At 35.0% G+C, this 20,529-nt stretch overlaps 2 protein-coding genes across 3 annotated transcripts; both read right to left on the bottom strand.

Moving 5' to 3' along the window:
- Positions 1-156: 156 nt before the first annotated feature.
- On the bottom strand, positions 157-11,401 carry LOC114355473 (uridine phosphorylase 1-like). 2 transcript variants are annotated; one of them, XM_028308321.1, is made up of 10 exons: positions 11,156-11,401; positions 10,380-10,473; positions 9,836-10,053; positions 8,072-8,195; positions 7,149-7,310; positions 3,694-3,879; positions 3,451-3,589; positions 2,961-3,154; positions 2,644-2,717; positions 157-2,451 (listed from the first exon to the last, which is right to left on the bottom strand). In XM_028308321.1, the coding sequence occupies exons 3-10, from the start codon at positions 10,039-10,041 to the stop codon at positions 2,343-2,345; spliced, it is 1,194 nt and encodes a 397-aa protein (XP_028164122.1). In that variant the 5' UTR covers positions 10,042-10,053; positions 10,380-10,473; positions 11,156-11,401; the 3' UTR covers positions 157-2,342. The 2 variants fall into 2 exon arrangements, with proteins under 2 accessions (XP_028164122.1, XP_028164121.1); XM_028308320.1 differs by lacking the exon at positions 10,380-10,473.
- Positions 11,402-12,908: 1,507 nt separating this feature from the next.
- On the bottom strand, positions 12,909-17,032 carry LOC114355475 (uncharacterized). Its single transcript, XM_028308324.1, has 4 exons — positions 16,755-17,032; positions 15,979-16,072; positions 15,409-15,627; positions 12,909-13,053 (listed from the first exon to the last, which is right to left on the bottom strand). The coding sequence occupies exons 3-4, from the start codon at positions 15,612-15,614 to the stop codon at positions 12,909-12,911; spliced, it is 351 nt and encodes a 116-aa protein (XP_028164125.1). The 5' UTR covers positions 15,615-15,627; positions 15,979-16,072; positions 16,755-17,032.
- Positions 17,033-20,529: the final 3,497 nt, after the last annotated feature.

Genomic DNA, 20,529 nt, shown 5'->3' with positions numbered 1-20,529 from the left:
CAGGAATCTTTTGAAAAAATAAAGTAAATAAGTAAGTAAATCATGAACACGTATTTATTTTACATATTCGAAATAAGTTTCTAATTTATTGTGCAAAATTACACTAATTTAAGTGGAAGCACATGTAATCGCTCTACCAAATTTACATCTTATTCGTCTTGTAAATTGTATATTTTTTACAATGTGTATCATCAATAACGTCAACCTACTGGTGGTTTCTAAACATACTCGTATTTAAAATATTTATCAAAATCATGATCTTACATGCAGACGATGCAGACTGCAGGTGTCGTTTAAGACTCCATAAAATTACCCACAAACTTGTGAAACAAATGTAAAGTTAATAAATAATACTACTTATTTTGCTCCAACAATTATCAAAAATATTATTTCACTACACTATTATAAAGAAAATTGTTTACAATATTTCAAATACACTTGGTATGTATTAATATCACTTTGATATCATTTTTCAGACTTTAGATGCAAACGAAATCATTTTGCCATTATAAAGTAATAAGGTTTTTTTTTAGTAAAACAACTGATCACTTTGTTATTGATGTACTAAATTGATTTTTATAATAAAATTGGTACTTCTCAAACGCTCTTTAAATAACTTGTTTACAGAAAAATCATTCGAAACACTGGAGATATTCACTTTATAAAAAATTTCGTACTTATACGATATGTTATTATGAAACAAACTGATTGCCTGTCTCTGCAGATTTTTGGATAGATATGTTTTATATGATCTGTAAATATAAGTAGTGTCATGCAATATTTTATATATTTGTATTTATGGATGCACGTCGGCATGCGCTGCAAATTTTACGAGACTTGCACTGGTCAATAAGAGCATCACACGTTCTGATAATGTTTTCATCTAAAAGATAGAAATTAAATGATCCCCACATAATGATTAAATTATTAATTGTAAAGTAAATAAACGTGACATTATATCCAAATGACTACGGATCAAACTTATACATTATTTTTTCGTTGATCAAATCATGGATCTAATTATATTTGTGACAATCACCTAGTGACGATGACAGCGCCATCATCATCTCTCACTAAATTCAATAACGTGACAACAACAATTTCCATTATTTTAATGTTAGCTAAATATGCCTAAAGCAAACTGCAAAGGCCATGCACATGATTTCATTACAGTAACTTAGTGAAGTACAATCACAATGAAAATGTAACGATAAACAATTTTTGTAAACATTTCAAAACGTTCCCACTACTACTCGTAGGTACTGTAGATACGGCAGTGATGCATAAATAATTAGATTTGATTGTTCTTGCTTTGTTTGGTGATCAAAACACTTTTATTAACATCGTTCAAATAAATGAAAATGATTAATTTAATTCTGTTGCGTAGATGTCAATCAATTTAATAGAGACACCTTTAATGTATTTTTATCAAACACGCACAAAGTGCCAAACATTTTTCATATTTCATGTTTGATATACTGATGAAAGGAACACAAAATAAAAATATACTTAATGTCTAGTAAACATTAAATAATAAACGAGTAAAGCGTGTTAACTTTTCCAAATAGACTTCGTTGATTGTATCCGATGCTTTACCTACAACCACTTTGGTAATAAAAACTAATACAATTCTCAGAATAGAATAATTATTACAATCAAACAGAACGTGTTCAATGTTTTTACTAACAAAAAAATGATAATGCTAACTGCAAACATTCGTGTGCTTTAAGAACAATCATGTAATCAACAGTTTATAAAATGTGCTTACATAAACCGAGCTACTAATTAATACTCATATCGATTGGTCGATGTTGACGCAAACGTCGACTAGGTACTCATAGTATGGCTTCCAGGGCCGGCTAAGCAGCATAGCTGGCCGATAAGCCTGCGGATAGGCCCTTCACCGAGGATAGGAATACGATACGGGGCTATAGTAAATTGCTATCCAATGAAGTAATATAATAATATTGGTGACACGACATTCGATCACCATTGCACAGAACGTTAATTTCGATCAAAATTTAATTATGAAGCTTTTTATAGGGTGTCAAGATAAATTACGTCAAGTGATAGCTCAGATGTAGAGTACCAAATCACAGTCATCAATTTTATCAACACATGTAAGTAATTCATAATTCGATAACTAGGAGATGCTGAGAGGAGATTCGGGTATTCCTAGACGTGTCTAGTCTACTTCTAGACTTTGCTCGACGTAGTTTTTGGGACACCCAGTATAAAATTTTTCGCCTGAAAACATTTTGCAACATAATAATAAAGCATCCCCCGTAATCCTATCTCCCCTTGACGTTTGTTCGTCGCGTCGTGATAAAGCGTTGTACGAATTAGTCGTAGGTCTCCGACTCCTGCTGCACCAGCTTGAACCGCCGAGGGCTCTTCACAGCCACCGAGCCGTGACCGTCCAGTGATAATCGGCCCTTCATCTGCAAATATCTGGGAAGGAAACCCTCAATGATTAAAGGAAATGTAAATGAAAACTGCTTGTAGTAGGTATATGTTGTAGGCTGCTAGCGACATCAGCGTCGTCGTTGCCATATAATAAATGGTTCAATAAGTATATTGAGAATTTCATTATCTAATACATACTCTAACTTTATTAATCAATAATTCGAAACTTTTTCTTACCTTTTGATGTAACGGCAAACCAGTTTTGTGGGACGTTGCTGCCACTCATCCAACACTTCTTTGGGTGCCAGTACCTGTAAAATATTCCATTATTACGATTAGATTCACTTCAAAATCAATGTTCATTGTAATTCATTTATTCAGACTTGAAATATTTATTTGTTAAACGGGTGAGATTTTGACCTTGAAGTGTACTTCAAGCTCTGTAACCTATCTGCCAAGATAAATTAACGCCAATTGAAATATTATTGAGTCTAATCTATTAAATGGGAGTGTAATGTGTGGAATGTTGATGAAATAATAGATGATTCTGAGACCTGATCTCCCTTGAGCCTGTCGAGCAGCGTGACGCAGACGACGGCGGCTTTGATGCCCGCGTGATGGGTGAGTGCGGCGAACGCCAGAGACTCCATCTCAATGTTCACGACACCCGACTTGTGTATGCTTTCAAGATACTCCATTTTGTCCGCTTCGGTGAAGTCGCAGAACGCGCCATCCAGACGACCTTGCCCTGTAATTTTTTTTAGGTAATTCATTAATTACGAACTAATCAAAAATCGTAGCCTCAAAATCCAAAAGAACTTTCAACAAAACTACTCGACAACAACATGTAATTTTATACGTAAAAGAGACACAATTGGAAATAATTTATTTGTTTATTTTTATTAAGCACAGATACCTAAATTAAAAAAGATCATCCGCTTAGTAGGTGTATCCTGAGGCAGTACAGAAATTACCATTTAGAACAGCTAGCCCCTGAATTTATAGGTTTACGAAATTGATCACTTGTCTCTGTACATAACTCACCTTCGTAAAAGTCGTAAGTGCACATCGTTTTGCCGGTGACCGTGTCATATGGGTCCTCAGGGTCTGCCAGGCCCTTTAACTCTCGCGCCAGTCGTTTGTCCAGCTTGGCAGGGCGCTGAATCGTTTTGCCCAACACCGTCTGTAATACATTCAAGTAATATTCACCAGCTCAATTTACGACAAATGAATATCAGAAAAACAGCATCAAAAGCTATAGTAACTAGTAGATTACACTTTACATACCAACTCGTAAGCATTTTTGAGAGCACCATCGACGGCTTCTTCAGAGATGATGACAGTGCCGCCCTCGTAGCCGATGCCGCCGCAGGTGCCGATGCGGAAGAACACCGGGTCGCGCACCTTGGCGTGGTACATGAGCTTGATGATCTCGTGCAGCAGGATGCCCACTGACGGTATGCCCATGCCGTGCTGGAATCATACACCAAAATTCATAAAAGACGTGGATAGATAGAGCTAAATATTTTAACAGTATTTACATATTATTATTCGTTTGATTTGATGTGCGTAAGTTCCTTAGGTGACATAGGATTATAATAATGCTGTTGTATTTTGCCATAGGTACCTACGAATGGTACCTATTTATGTCGATATTTGGATTTTCGCTTATAAGCGAACTTTTTGAATATGAACCATTCATATTCAAAAAGTTTAGATATTCAAGTTTAAAAATGCGCATTTCCACAGAAGATTATTCAAATAAATATTATCATCTGCCTTGTTTATATAATGTTTTATGCGAGAGACTGCAGAAAGTTCCACAGTCTGCCGTAGTGTTTGAGTAGGAGTTCTAACTTACTTTCGTAGCTTTTAGTGTTTCCTGCAAGACCAAAAGCTTTGAACCAAGACTACTGCGACGCAGTCGACATTTATTGCGGCACGTGGGCGACACGCACGTGTGTCCTCGGTGTGCACTCGAGCTAAGTAAGTATATCAGTGCCAGGTAAAACAGCAAGCGTTTTGTGCGATGGGGAATTTCGTCACTGCAACTAGCCTTCGATATAATGAAGCAAAAAATAACTGATCCGTCTTGTGTCTGTCACTCGATATAGGTATCGCTGATGTTAATGTCAAGGTGCACTTCTGCAAAAGGTGTTCTTATCATGAATATGCAGTGTGTTCCTTGTTAACCGGCATTACGAATGTACTCGTAATTAATTTAAACCGTATCGCGTTTTACTGTTTCATATTCCATCAATGTATTGTGTTATGTGTTCAGAAATAGTAGATGCTCTAAACCTACTGGTGATTACTAGGCACGTACTATAAGTCTATAATGTTACTTATTATCTACCATAACAATAACTAATTGGAAGTAGCCGTTGTTGAATTTTTCTAGTCGAGCAAACAGCGCGCAAACACAAGTGCGATCAATCACGAAGTTTGTTGACTTCGGGAATCGAAGTAATTACCATCTCCACTCGAGCTTCCTACAAAGCTCGTTCTTTACCCTCTTTTGTGGAACTCGTTAGTGGCTCCATTAAGAAGAGGCGTGTAATATAACCTTATAAATAATAACGATTTTATAAATTTATCGATATGAGCGTAAAATGTTATTCGTTGCAGCTTTTTTACTCGATTAATTGAAAATTGTGAGCCGTATTCTGTAAAACAATGACTTGATGTTCATTTCTGTTTTAAGATAATAATGATTTTTTGTATCCGTATCACGTAAAAATATTACAATTAATAAAAACAAATCCATCATTTATGAAATACACACGTAAATAATACCTAAAAGCATTGGTCCAAATGATATACAGTAACGTGTTAATACACACTTAAAACGCAAGGAAACACCTAATAAACACCTATTACTACTACGCATTAATGTGTACTCGTATAGTTGCCTAGGTCAACAGATCTAATGAAACATAAATTCACCAAATCAACTGAAACGAGTTCTATCCAGTGAGCACGCACGTGCATAAAAACGGATCATACATGTGATTCGGACTGCATGTAGCGTGGCCAATTTATTTCAATTGAACATTCGCGGTCGCGGCGGCCGGCAACTACTTTTAAACTAATAGACCACTTTTTATATTGTTTTCACTATTTAGACCTAAGTTACTACATAGGCACCTACATCAGAATATGTAATGATTCTGATAATACTTGAACTGTCTAATTATCCAATTCTAATACAACACGACATTGGTACAATCGAATTGAAAACCTCCTCCTTTTTTGAAGTTGGTAAAAATCTACGAATTAGAAATAACGTCGGTAAAGAATTAAGACTACTTACTTAGATTTTATTCCATTGCCCATCAGAACAAAGAATACGCCGCTCGAGATCTAGAACTAACCCGGTTAGTTTACGGTTAGTCTAACCGTAAACTTTTTTTATTGAAACTGAAAAAAGCCAAACTGAAAAAAAACACATTGCCATCATCTCCTTTCACCGAAATGGAGTTTATAAATTACTAGCTGACCCGGCGAACTTTGTTCCGCCTTAATGGCAATAAATAAGCAGACTTTTTTTTAATTTCGAACGGGATAAAAAGTATCCTATGTCCTTCTCCTGGCTCTAAACTACCTCCCTGACAATTTTCAGCTAAATCGGTTCAGCCGTTCTTGAGTTATAAGCGAAGTAACTAACACGACTTTCTTTTATATATATAGATAGATACTAGCTGACCCGGCGAACTTTGTTCCGCCTAAATGGCAATAAATAAGCAGACTTCTTTTTTTAATTTCGAACGGGATAAAAAGTATCCTATGTCCTTCTCCTGGCTTTAAACTACCTCCCTGACAATTTTCAGCTAAATCGGTTCAGCCGTTCTTGAGTTATAAGTGGAGTAACTAACACGACTTTCTTTTATATATGTTACAGGAAATGTATGAAATCCGTCATTGTATACAATTCCTAGGATTTGTATATAAGTCCTAAAATCACCCGGAAACGTGTGATGTTAAATTATATTAGACACATTTCCTAGGAAATTTACACATTTCCTAAACAGCAATCGGAAATGTAAATAAGATTTCTTTTTTTTCTCCGAAACTTAAATGGGGCGCTTCCGCGCCGCGGTCGCTGTGTATGTGTAAGGTCGCAAGTCTAACCAAACCTAACCGAGACTTTGTTATCCAGCTACAGGAGTACTAAAACCTTCATGCCAATAATAGTTAAATAAAAGAGATGTTAAAATTAGGGTTTTCCAATACTTCAGCGTAATATGCGTGATGCCGAAAGAAAAGTATGCCAATAGGCAAATATTTTTTTCAGCCAAAGTATAATAGTGTGAAAACAACTTTCAGGCTAAACAATAATAGTTGTGAGTTATAAGTACCTAACTACCTACCTAATGTGGTTTGGCTAAATGAAATTTTAGGCGTACTGAGGGGCACCCGATCACACGAGACCGCGCTTGTGCCGCTTTTATACATTTCCTAATACAATATTGGAATTCTATAAAATTCCTAGGAAAAGTATACATGTCCTAGGATATGTGCGTCTTAAAAAATCTCTGAAGCAATATTTTATACATTTCCTAAATAGCTTCGGAATTGTATACATTTCTTAGGAATAGTATACAATTCCTAGAATTCATACATTTCCTGTAACATATATATAGATTTTTTAAAATACTGAATTTACGCGGGTGCAATACTAAAAGAAAGTTTCTTGTTGTTATTATAGCATTAAACAGGTAGATTTTTAATGAAATACTTACACTTATAGAGAGGACAGGTCCCACTTTGTACATGGAGTACCTGTACGAGAATTGGCTGATGTCCTGCAGGGTGGTCCCACACGGCAGCTTGTGCCCGATCTCCGCCATTATGGTGTAGGCAAATTGTTCCATGCGCTTGGGCGTGCCACCCATACATACGAACTGAGAACAAACAAGATATGATTGATTGATTGAAAAAAAACATTCTAATTAACAACAAGGTTTTCATTTTCTCATTAGCGAGNAAGCGTCTTTAATTATGAATGTTCAAAGCGAAAACTTTACCCAAAAAAACTTCAAATGAAAATTGTTGCTCATGCTGGGTTGCACCATCTTACTTTAACTTTGACAAACTTAAAAAAATTGTCAAAATCCATACAAAAAACACCGGTCATCGTTATAGTTACTGTCAAAATTAGGAGGTGCAACTCAGCCTTAATGTGATGAAAACATTATCAAATCTTCTTTTACTCTCGAGTCTCGAGTCAAGTCAGAGTTAAGTCTCGAGTGACGACCGCGGACCGGAAGATACGTAGGACTGACGTAGCGTGGGCAATTAAGCCTCCCACTAGGTGGATCGACGATCTGGTGAAGGTCGCGGGAAGAGACTGGATGTGGGCAGCGCAGGACCGGTCGTTATTGAAATCCTTGGGGGAAGCCTTTTTCCAGCAGTGGACGTCATTTGACTGACACGAACTTCTTTTACGACACAGTAAACTGTGGCTTCAATCATCAGCGCCGAGTCAACAGCATAGATGCTATACTCGTACCTAAAGGTACAAACGCCAGCACATCAAGCTAAAGTCTAAATACTGTAGAGTCTTACGTTGTTTAATAGGGTAGAGTTTGCAACAAAAACGTATAGTCTGATATGCTGCTGCTGTCGTCTTTACAAAAAAATATTATGAATAGAGGAAACAAACCTTCACGTCTCCGAACATCTCAACGAGATCGTGAGAGCCGCTGCCCAGCGCCAAGTGGTACAGTATGTCCTGGTCCATAAGCTCGATGTTTGGGTTTCGCAGGCGTACCGACCCATCTGGATATCTAAAAACAAAAACAATACTGTTACTAATGCACGTTTATTCATTATTTCCTGGCGACCACGGTCACTAATTTATTTAGCTTGTGTGATCATCAACAGGTCATTTATAGCGTTGACATTTTCTCGGAATGCGATTAAGTTCTTAATACTTATGAGATGGCTATTCAAGTTATAAAACATACTTTAGCATGTATAAAATACAGAAATATTTGTTTAAAAATATAAAGAAATAATAAATGTCATGGTTTGTACTCAATTTGTATCGTTTTATTGTAAAAAATAACTTTAATATAAATTACTTTAACATTATCCTTACGGTCCTGTTTACGTTATAAACATATCATATTTTCAAGCTGAAACGTATCCGTCTTTAAATCTCGTAAAAAGTACATAATACCTACCTATCGTAATTTACCTACAACATTTTTGTTACCTTTTTAATTTGTTGGATTCAAGACCCTTGGCATCGGGGCTCTACCTTCCGACATAAGACGCTTGATACCTACTTAACCGGTACCTCTAACACAGAATACAGTACGTATAGTTTTATACCGATACAATGATGCATTTTTAAAGGAAGGAAAAAGAAACTGAAAACAACATGACTAAGTAATAATACCATCGTGTCCTAAGCTAAACTTTTTACTACGTACCCATTCATTTATTTATTTAACTAAAGTAAGTAAGTAAGTAAAATATAACTTTACAGTTTTAACGATTTAATCATGCTGCCACTGTAAGTTGTGGCTAGGGATTACTGGTTAGGCTAGGTTAGTTACGCAGTTAACTATACTATTAATAAAGAATTAAAGAGATCTCTCACAGCGTGGTGTGTTAATAAAAGTTATAACAATCCCAACCAATGTGCCTATTGGAATTTGTTGAAATAAGAGTACTGTACAAGACACTACTCTTATAATTTTAGTTGAGGCATTTCAAAAGATACTCGCGAATATCTTTTTTCAACCTAAAAAAATATCCATTTACTCGTATCTCCACATCGTGCAGGTAGAGACGTTTTACGTAAGATGCAAAAAATCTCTATTACAAAAATGTATTGTTACTTACTAAATGGTGTGTAGTGTAGGTATTTAAAACATTAGTTGTGTTAAGCTCTATGATAAAGTAGGGATGTTTTTTTTTCTTTTGAGCCGATATCCCGTAGCTACGGCGTAGCGAAATTATTTATATCACTTGGTTGGGAAATAATATCCTAAACGTTCCTTCCAATAATCATTAAGTATTCGCTAAATGTATCATTAATATTGTTATTTTTATCAGCTATGTGAAGTCACCTACAAAAGCTTACATCAGGTTTATCAAGATTTTGAATGAATTATAGCTACTTACAATAATATGTAAATTAAACGTATTCAATTAATTTGCTGTTATTTCAAATGCCAACAACATAGTAGATTCTTACATTTTTAATAAATAGTGTACCTATTAATAATGAATTACTTAAAATTTAGCATTTAATCAGGGCAGGTATAAATCCACAATACTTTCAGCAATAACTTATTTTCTTAGATTACCGCTGTCACTATCAACTTTACAAAGTGATACTTTGACTCATGATTAAAAAAAACTTAACAGGTGGCAACCGGTTCGTGACAATTGAAAAGAAAACAAAAAATACAACCTAACGGAGAGATCCACTTCGTCGTCGTTCTCTTGTGATCGATCGATCGGCATAACGTCGAGGGATCGATTATCTTCGGGCTCATCAAAAGTTCTTCTGTGGGGCTGGTGGTGTCCATTGCGCTCAGTAGGGACCCGGTGCCGTTCGCACCCGGAGGGCTGCAGCGGCCCCCCGTTCGAAATATCAAATTTGCAGTTACACGGCATACTTTATTCCCCCTTAAATAAATAATCAAGCGAAATAAAGTAAACTTCAAAGCTATCGTAAAGAAAAAATCGTTAGGAAGAGAAAATATGGATGGATAGTCACAAACTTTTTCTTATGATAGTTAATTAATTGAATAAGTAAATATAACAGCTGATCTAACAGCGGGATCAATATAAACAAAATACTCGTAGCATAATAAACGTGCACAGTTGCGTCTTTTGGTAATGAATATGACGCGGCCACAAAGGTTATCACACAATTCGTCGTAAAGTTGTTATGGACCAAAAATGTGATCTACTATGTTCCGTTCACAAAATTAAGAAGAATTTATATTTACAAACAGCAAACACCGACGTCATCAAGGTCGTTGCGTGTTGTTTGATGCTATCGCACTAGATTAGCGAACAGATTTATATAACACTGTACCTAATCTGTAACAAAGATTATCTCATAATTAACCTTTAAATATAATTTGAACTTAACCCCTAAATCTTAATTATTCAAGGTTGAAACAATTAATTCATTAATTTTGTATTTCTGGGCATGTCTACTGATCAGTTATTATAAATATTGTTTTTTAACTGTTTATTTTGGAAAAATATATGTATAATTATTTCATTTTAAATTATTAATTAGGTGCGACAAACCGCCTTTTCATCATATCGCATGTGAAAATATGTATGAATTCTTTCGAACCAAGGGAAGCCAAATACTTCAAAGTTTGCGGTCTGCATTCTTTGCGCTGTTATTTTATTTGTACCCTTTCCCTTTGAGTCATGAAGGCCAGCTGTTGCAACGTACAAAATAAAAAACATAGGTAGGGTAACTTTTTTTAATTTGGATAAAAGACTGAGTTTATCGAAATCTATTAAGTGTCATTAAGGTAAATAGTATTATTTTATATGCTATTACATATTTTTTATTATACAAGAACGAATATTAATGTTTACATTTAAAAAAAATCTACAATTACTTAAAATATATCAATCTATTCGTTAATTAAGTCTGATTTTATCATTAGAAAAAGAATTGTATCCATCTCTATTATTTAAAATATTTAGGTACTTTTTTCATTTTACATTTATCAGTAAAAAATCTTATTTAATTTCTTACCTGAATCAATTACAAATCACAATCACAACTTTATTACAGAGGTTATTTTGATCTGGTACAGTTTAAATTAAATATTTTTCACAATTATCGAGCTTGCGCAGCGCTCTACCACACTGTATAGCTGGATCAGCTTTCCAAAGACGAATAGTTACTATGATCGACTTACGGAACGAATCATTCAAACTTGTACTAAGAACTGCCTCAACAATATTACATTGTGCCAGAGCGGCTAACTCTCAATACAATGAGTGCTCGCTATGAATTCTCCTTTGAACTGTGAACGAGACACAGCGATGTTTGTTAAACTTTACATAATATTCGCTTCGTAATGAATGCAAATTTGCAATGAATAAAGGGTTAAGAAGTTATCGCGTTCATTGAAGTTCTCAGTAAACTTGACTGTCTGCCATTCAAAAAATTCTAAGAGAAATGTTCGTGAGGGTTTACTGTCTGAGCTCAACCAATGGTATCAAAGCACTCTAGGTCAACTGTTCCGCAACGCATCGCACCTTGACTGTATGTTTTTATATTAATTTTTGCTCGTTTATAACTAACGATATTGAATATAGAACCTTGTGTCATTAATTATTACACTTTATAAGCTTACATGGGTAATATTCTTTCAAACGTATATTTAATGCATCGAAAGCAAAAAACAGAAGAATTTTGTAGTTAAGTGAATCTTAGGCTGAGTTGCACCACCTAACATTGACCGTAACTTTAGCGATAACCGGTGTTTTTGTATGGAGTTTGACAGATTTTTGAAGTTTGTCAAAGTTAAAGATGTGTAAGATGGTGCAACCCAGCCTTAGTGTCCCGCATGCACTGCGTAGCTGTAGGTAGAGCTCATGCTCACTGCGTGTTACCACAGGTGTTACCTACGATTAATAAAATAGCTGGTGCAGTTCGGAAAAAGTTATGCATGCCTATTTTTATGCTAAGTTCACTATACTTTAATTTATGAGTTATACGCATATTATATTGGGTATTATTTCTTACTTGTACAATCCTTAATAAGAATAAAGTACAATGTTGAGTACCTACTTGTTTATTTTTCACTGCAAATGCACAGCACTGGAAATTTCTCCCTATGTATCTAGGCACTAATGTAGGTATGCAGGTATTACNAAGCGTCTTTAATTATGAATGTTCAAAGCGAAAACTTTACCCAAAAAAACTTCAAATGAAAATTGTTGCTCATGCTGGGTTGCACCATCTTACTTTAACTTTGACAAACTTAAAAAAATTGTCAAAATCCATACAAAAAACACCGGTCATCGTTATAGTTACTGTCAAAATTAGGAGGTGCAACTCAGCCTTAATGTGATGAAAACATTATCAAATCTTCTTTTACTCTCGAGTCTCGAGTCAAGTCAGAGTTAAGTCTCGAGTGACGACCGCGGACCGGAAGATACGTAGGACTGACGTAGCGTGGGCAATTAAGCCTCCCACTAGGTGGATCGACGATCTGGTGAAGGTCGCGGGAAGAGACTGGATGTGGGCAGCGCAGGACCGGTCGTTATTGAAATCCTTGGGGGAAGCCTTTGTCCAGCAGTGGACGTCATTTGACTGACACGAACTTCTTTTACGACACAGTAAACTGTGGCTTCAATCATCAGCGCCGAGTCAACAGCATAGATGCTATACTCGTACCTAAAGGTACAAACGCCAGCACATGAAGCTAAAGTATAAATACTGCAGAGTCTCGTTGTTTAATAGGGTAGAGTTTGCTGTCGTCTTTACAAAAAAAATCTTATGAATAGAAGAAACAAACCTTCACGTCTCCGAACATCTCAACGAGATCGTGAGAGCCGCTGCCCAGCGCCAAGTGGTACAGTATGTCCTGGTCCATAAGCTCGATGTTTGGGTTTCGCAGGCGTACCGACCCATCTGGATATCTAAAAACAAAAAAATTACCGTTACTAATGCACGTTTATTCATTATTTCCTGGCGACCATAGTCACTAATTTATTTAGCTTGTGTGATCATCAACAGGTCATTTATAGCGTTGACATTTTCTCGGAATGCGATTAAGTTCTTAATACTTATGAGATGGATATTCAAGTTACAAAACATACTTTAGCATGTACAAAATACAGAAATATTTGTTTAAAAATATAATAAATGTCATGGTTTGTACTCAATTTGTATCGTTTTATTGTAAAAAAAATAACTTTATAAATTACTTTAAAATTATCCTCACGGTCCTGTTTACGCTATAATCATATCGACGGTTAAAAGGAAATAGGGCATAAGCGACATTTGGGTCAAAAATGAGTTATATATGCCATTCGAAAGTGCAAAAAAATTTAAGTCGAATGGCATATATAACTCATTTTTGACCCAAATGTCGCTTATGCCCTATTTCCTTTTAACCGTCGATATTGTACACAATCATATTTCCAAGCTGAAACGTAACTAAGTATATTCTAAATTAGTTAACTACTTTTTATTTTATTGAATTCAGGCAAGCCTTTGGCATCAGGGCTCTACCTTCCGACATATATGACGCTTGATACCTACTGAACCGGTACCTCTAGCACAGAATACAATACGTCGTGTATAGTTTTATACTGATGATGCATTTTTAAAGGAAGGAAAAAGAAAACCAAAACAACATGACTAAGTAAGTGGAATATTATCGTATCACTAAGCTAAGCTTTTTAGGTAGCGTTTAAGCAATAGGTAGCCATTCATTATTTATTCTGTGCATACTTATATGTATTTATTGTTATTTTAATATAATAATTTGGGTAGTTGAAAAATCTTACGAGCTATCAAAGCCCTAAATATATTAATTGGACTAATATCATGTAACATAACCCAATCATCAGAAATGCTGTTGTGCAGTGATCATTAATAAAGCAGCTCACAAAACTTTGCTTAGAATTAACTTTTTTGTAGTTCGTTCAGTAAAACCTCAATTAGAAAAATCTAATGTATCTTCTTAATAAAGTTGCCCTCTCTGTATTTCTAGTCGCTCACTTAGTAATTTCGTCGCCCGGATAGTATTTTTATGTCTGAAATGTAATAATCAAAACCCACATTTTGTAAGCTCGTTCTGGATTTTATTATTGATCAATATTCGTCGTTAGTTTGGTTAATTTTTCGCTTACTTAAATTCATACCGCTCAAGGTATTAAAACAGTAGGCCATCATCAGTCGCAAAGTTTTTTTTTAGTCGGTCGTTTTATAATTCCCCAATATATTATATTGTACTTTTTTCGCCAACAATATCAAACTAGCTGAGTAACTAGGTAAAATCTAACTTTACAGTTTAACAATTTAATCGTGCTGCCATGTAAGTTGTGGCTAGGGGTTATTATTTAAGCTAGGTTAGTTACTTAAGTAGTTAACTATTAATTAATAAAGAGATACTCTCAGTGATAGTGATAACAAACCCAACTAAATGTGCCTAGTTATGGGAATTTGTTGAACTTGTACAATACTCTTGCAATTTGAGTTTAGGCATTTCAAAAGATACTCGCAAATATTTTCTTTCTACTTAAAAAATGATATACTTAATACATTCAATGATAAAACCTATTCACTGCTTTGTAAATTATCCATTTATCATCGCATCGTGCAGGTAGACGTTTTACGTAAGATGCAAAAAATCTCTTTCACAAAAATACAATGTTCCTTTTTTTCATGGTGTGTATTTCAAATATTAGTTGTGTTAAGCTCTACAATATAGTAGGGATGTTTTTTTTTTTCTTTTGAGCCGATATCCGAAACGTTCGTCCCATAATCATATGCAAGTATTCGCTAAATGTATTAATAATATTGTTATTTTTATCAGCTATGTGAAGTCACATACAAAAGCTTACATCAGGTTTATCAAGATTTTGAATAAATTTTAAGTCGCTACAATAATATTTACATATTATAATATATTGCTATTTTAAATGCCAACAACACAATATTAAACTCACGAGTAGATTCTTACATTTTAATAAATACTTTACCTACCTATTTTAATATTATATATGGATTAAAATTCAGCAATTAATCAGGGAAGGGATATACACGATACTTACAGCAATAAGTTATTTTCGTAGATTACAACTGTCTCTATTAAAATAGTTATTTAATTTTTTAGCGTTAAGAGTTCAATTCCCGCCTCAGGCAGTTCGATTTTTTCAAGTTATTTATAATTGTCTCTATCAAGTTTACAAAGTGATAGATAGAATTAAAAAAACCCTTAGCTGGCAACCGGTTTGTGACAATTGAAAAGAAACAAAAAATACAACCTAACGGAGAGATCCACTTCGTCGTCGTTCTCTTGTGATCGATCGATCGGCATAACGTCGAGGGATCGATTATCTTCGGGCTCATCAAAAGTTCTTCTGTGGGGCTGGTGGTGTCCATTGCGCTCAGTGGGGACCCGGTGCCGTTCGCACCCGGAGGGCTGCAGCGGCCCCCCGTTCGAAATATCGAATTTGCAGTTACACGGCATACTTTATTCCCTCCTTAAATAAATAAAATCAAGCGAAATAAAGTAAACTTCAAAGCTATCGTAAACAAAAAATCGTTAGGAACTATGGAAGAGGAAGAGAAAATATGGATGAATAGTCCCACACCTTTTTTATGATAATTAATTTAATAAGTAAATATCTGTCTGAGCTTACAAGTTATGAAATAACAGCGGGATCAATATAAACAAAATACTCGTAGCATAATAAACGTGCACAGTTGCGTCTTTTGGTAATGAATATGACGCTGCCACAAAGGTTATCACACAATTCGTCGTAAAGTTGTTATGGACCAAAAATGTGATCTACTATGTTCCGTTCACAAAATCAAGAAGAATTTATATTTACAAACAGCAAACACCGACGTCATCAAGGTCGTTGCGTGTTGTTTGATGCTATCGCACTAGATTAGCGAACAGATTTATATAACACTGTACCTAATCTGTAACAAAGATTATCTCATAATTAACCTTTAAATATAATTTGAACTTAACCCCTAAATCTTAATTATTCAAGGTTGAAACAATTAATTCATTAATTTTGTATTTCTGGGCATGTCTACTGATCAGTTATTATAAATATTGTTTTTTAACTGTTTATTTTGGAAAAATATATGTATAATTATTTCATTTTAAATTATTAATTAGGTGCGACAAACCGCCTTTTCATCATATCGCATGTGAAAATATGTATGAATTCTTTCGAACCAAGGGAAGCCAAATACTTCAAAGTTTGCGGTCTGCATTCTTTGCGCTGTTATTTTATTTGTACCCTTTCCCTTTGAGTCATGAAGGCCAGCTGTTGCAACGTACAAAATAAAAAACATAGGTAGGGTAACTTTTTTTAATTTGGATAAAAGACTGAGTTTATCGAAATCTATTAAGTGTCATTAAGGTAAATAGTATTATTTTATATGCTATTACATATTTTTTATTATACAAGAACGAATATTAATGTTTACATTTAAAAAAAATCTACAATTACTTAAAATATATCAATCTATTCGTTAATTAAGTCTGATTTTATCATTAGAAAAAGAATTGTATCCATCTCTATTATTTAAAATATTTAGGTAGTTTTTTCATTTTACATTTATCAGTAAAAAATCTTATTTAATTTCTTACCTGAATCAATTACAAATCACAATCACAACTTTATTACAGAGGTTATTTTGATCTGGTACAGTTTAAATTAAATATTTTTCACAATTATCGAGCTTGCGCAGCGCTCTACCACACTGTATAGCTGGATCAGCTTTCCAAAGACGAATAGTTACTATGATCGACTTACGGAACGAATCATTCAAACTTGTACTAAGAACTGCCTCAACAATATTACATTGTGCCAGAGCGGCTAACTCTCAATACAATGAGTGCTCGCTATGAATTCTCCTTTGAACTGTGAACGAGACACAGCGATGTTTGTTAAACTTTACATAATATTCGCTTCGTAATGAATGCAAATTTGCAATGAATAAAGGGTTAAGAAGTTATCGCGTTCATTGAAGTTCTCAGTAAACTTGACTGTCTGCCATTCAAAAAATTCTAAGAGAAATGTTCGTGAGGGTTTACTGTCTGAGCTCAACCAATGGTATCAAAGCACTCTAGGTCAACTGTTCCGCAACGCATCGCACCTTGACTGTATGTTTTTATATTAATTTTTGCTCGTTTATAACTAACGATATTGAATATAGAACCTTGTGTCATTAATTATTACACTTTATAAGCTTACATGGGTAATATTCTTTCAAACGTATATTTAATGCATCGAAAGCAAAAAACAGAAGAATTTTGTAGTTAAGTGAATCTTAGGCTGAGTTGCACCACCTAACATTGACCGTAACTTTAGCGATAACCGGTGTTTTTGTATGGAGTTTGACAGATTTTTGAAGTTTGTCAAAGTTAAAGATGTGTAAGATGGTGCAACCCAGCCTTAGTGTCCCGCATGCACTGCGTAGCTGTAGGTAGAGCTCATGCTCACTGCGTGTTACCACAGGTGTTACCTACGATTAATAAAATAGCTGGTGCAGTTCGGAAAAAGTTATGCATGCCTATTTTTATGCTAAGTTCACTATACTTTAATTTATGAGTTATACGCATATTATATTGGGTATTATTTCTTACTTGTACAATCCTNTTAATCTATATATATAAAAATGAAACCCGTTTCGCGTTGTCACGGCATCACGTGTGAACGGCTGAACCGATTTCGATAATTCTTTTTTTTAAATGTTTGTGGAAGTCCAAGGATGGTTCTTACGGAAAAAAATATTAAGAAAATCTCTACGCTAAGGCGGTACGAAGTTCGCCGGGTCAGCTAGTCCTTAATAAGAATAAAGTACAATGTTGAGTACCTACTTGTTTATTTTTCACTGCAAATGCACAGCACTGGAAATTTCTCCCTATGTATCTAGGCACTAATGTAGGTATGCAGGTATTACGAGTAATAAGTACTTAAGTGTTCCAATTTGTCACCATCTCATTCATTAAGATTATTACAGTGTTTCCTGTACCTCCTCCTGCCTGTATCTAATAGCATGCACCGGCTAGACACCTTATAGGAAACTCCCTGTATAAACTTTGTTGATCCAATCCAATTTAATTTAAACTTTTCTAAAAGGCCTAACTGCTTTACCCAGCAAAATTTGTCATAATATCTCACAGAATAAGAACAACAACTCAATACGGAAGTCACCAGACACGTTTCGCGTCGGCATGATTAAAAGGAATTTTACTTTTCCTAGGTCCTTCTCAGGCTTATGATGACCGCAGTCTGTGGAGGAACAACCTATATGTGGTCGCGATCCTCATCAGTGAGGGACCGAGGAAGAATTTGCTTTTCATTTTAAAAAACTTGAATACGAGATCAAATTAGGTAATTTATGTTTACGATGTAGGAACAATATTCACACGATCACGCCACCAAGAGACTTGAAATGACCGAATTTGAACACGTGTATGGTACGTTTATACCTCCCAAATGATGAATTGATAACGGTTAATACCTCAACCCTTCTCACTTTTTACCTACCTACATACCTACCATCAGGATTATGTATTTAGGCATGAGTGATCGATACAGACATGTGTGTTGTTTACCATTCATTTCCAACTGACAATGATGTCGTACTTTCTTTCATGTTATGCGTGAAAGTTACCCGTTCTTTTGTTTGTATGCTATAATTATTGTTTTCTTTGTAACTTATCCAGCGTCAGGTTTGTTGTTAAAACACTAATTAACTTTCTACTTAATCATTATTAAAAAAGAACTGAATTAGTGAGAGAGTTAGGTTTGACTCCAGTAACTACTTATATGGTATGCTTATCCAGTATAGAGACAATAAATCGATAAAGCTCGTATGTACCTAAAACACTAAGTACTTGTTAAGTACATAATATTAACCTAAGCATTTGGTACCTACTTACTTACAAATTTTGTAGAGACAAAGTTAGAGCTATCATACTCGTAATTTTAATACCTAAGTAGGTAAGGTACAAATAATTAAAAAACAAAAAGCAATAATAAGCAACTAAATATGTAATATAAATAAATAAAACGTTAAGCCTTTTCTTTAAACTAGGTTAAACATCTGAAAGGGGGCTGAATCAAGTTCACCTACTTTTGATTAATAGGTCATGTCATTGTTTATTACTGAAGCAACAATTACGTGAATGAGCACCAATAATGCTTTGTTACTAGCTCAAGCGGATATATTAACCATGGCATGAGAGCAATCTAGGCATAGATAGACTGGTGATGGAACCTTACAGATATCATAAGTATTCTGAAACGTAATTGCCCAAACGGAATACCCCGTAGATAGCACTTCACGGTGCAATTAATACAAAGTAAATTTGCGTGTACTCACTCGTCACGGAGCTCATCAGTATCGAAGGACATCGTTGCTGTTGAACACTGACACTACACTGATAAACTGATAATCGACACGCTGCACGGTGTTCGTTGGTGGTAGCGCGGATCGATGAGTGCGGCGGGCGAAACGGGCGCTGCGCGACTGTAGTCTTCAGAGCACGTAGCTTTTCCGCCCAGATTTCATAGGGCGCTGGCGAAACGTGGAAAGCTTGCGCAGAAGCTTCGGCGCCGACACGCGGACGGTTGACGAACCTCAAGGGACGCTGCGTTCCTATCAATATTATGTCTTCACCATTATACTAGTTCAAAAAGTATACTATAGAATGAGTAGAGATTATCTATCTTTTTACGAGATGCTTATCACTTTTTATGGCGGAACGGAAACAAGTTGCCAGGGTAATAAAAGTGAGCAAGATAAAGTGAAAACAAACGATTAAGTAGATTCTAATGTGATTGCAATTTTCTTAGCGTTGTTTTTAAGTATAGCTCTTGTAAATTCAATTGCGGCCACCTAATAAACAAATCGATTACCTACATGCCAACAGCGTAACTCAAAACATATCCTGCGTGTTCATGTTTATATCTTCTAAGATAATAAGTCCTCGTATGTAACTAAAGATGAAAAAATCTTATGTGGATAAAAGATCATGCTGGTGACCATCTAACTAGTGGAGTTTATTCCCATTCATACCTATGATTAGTACCTATGCTCATGGCATGAGATTACATATTGTAGCATCAGGCATCTCTCAAATTGCTATACAAAAACAATACATAGGTAATAATTATATATCATTCTAATTATATAATATGTATGTATACGTACAGAAGGTACTGCAAGAAATAATAATATGTAATTTGACCATTTTTTAATTAAAAGGCTACCTACGTATTTTATAAAATGTTCTGTTGGTTAATACTAAACTAACTACGTAATTACGGGTAGTTCTTTAGCACAGTGACTGTAGCCACCTAACACTACCCACTAATCACTCCCAAGTCTACAAAAGTTTGAAGACGATTTCA

This window comes from Ostrinia furnacalis, unplaced genomic scaffold, assembly GCF_004193835.3.
Source record: "Ostrinia furnacalis isolate ACB-3 unplaced genomic scaffold, ASM419383v2 OfSCF2414, whole genome shotgun sequence".
In the NCBI taxonomy this organism is placed as follows: domain Eukaryota; kingdom Metazoa; phylum Arthropoda; class Insecta; order Lepidoptera; family Crambidae; genus Ostrinia; species Ostrinia furnacalis.
The sequence above is the reverse complement of the archived record's forward strand: the minus strand, read 5'-3'. Positions and strand labels throughout refer to the sequence as shown.

Excerpts from the sequence above, each read along its gene's own strand:
- LOC114355473 (XM_028308321.1), bottom strand. The coding sequence starts at position 10,041 with ATGCCGTGTAACTGCAAATTTGATATTTCGAACGGGGGGCCGCTGCAG. Across the intron at positions 3,590-3,693 it reads TCAAAAATGCTTACGAGTTG|ACGGTGTTGGGCAAAACGAT; the intron begins GTATGTAAAGTG and ends AATGTATTACAG. Across the intron at positions 2,452-2,643 it reads GTTTGCCGTTACATCAAAAG|ATATTTGCAGATGAAGGGCC; the intron begins GTAAGAAAAAGT and ends TTTCCTTCCCAG.
- LOC114355475 (XM_028308324.1), bottom strand. The coding sequence starts at position 15,614 with ATGCCGTGTAACTGCAAATTCGATATTTCGAACGGGGGGCCGCTGCAG. Across the intron at positions 13,054-15,408 it reads GAAGTGGATCTCTCCGTTAG|ATATCCAGATGGGTCGGTAC; the intron begins GTTGTATTTTTT and ends TTTTGTTTTTAG.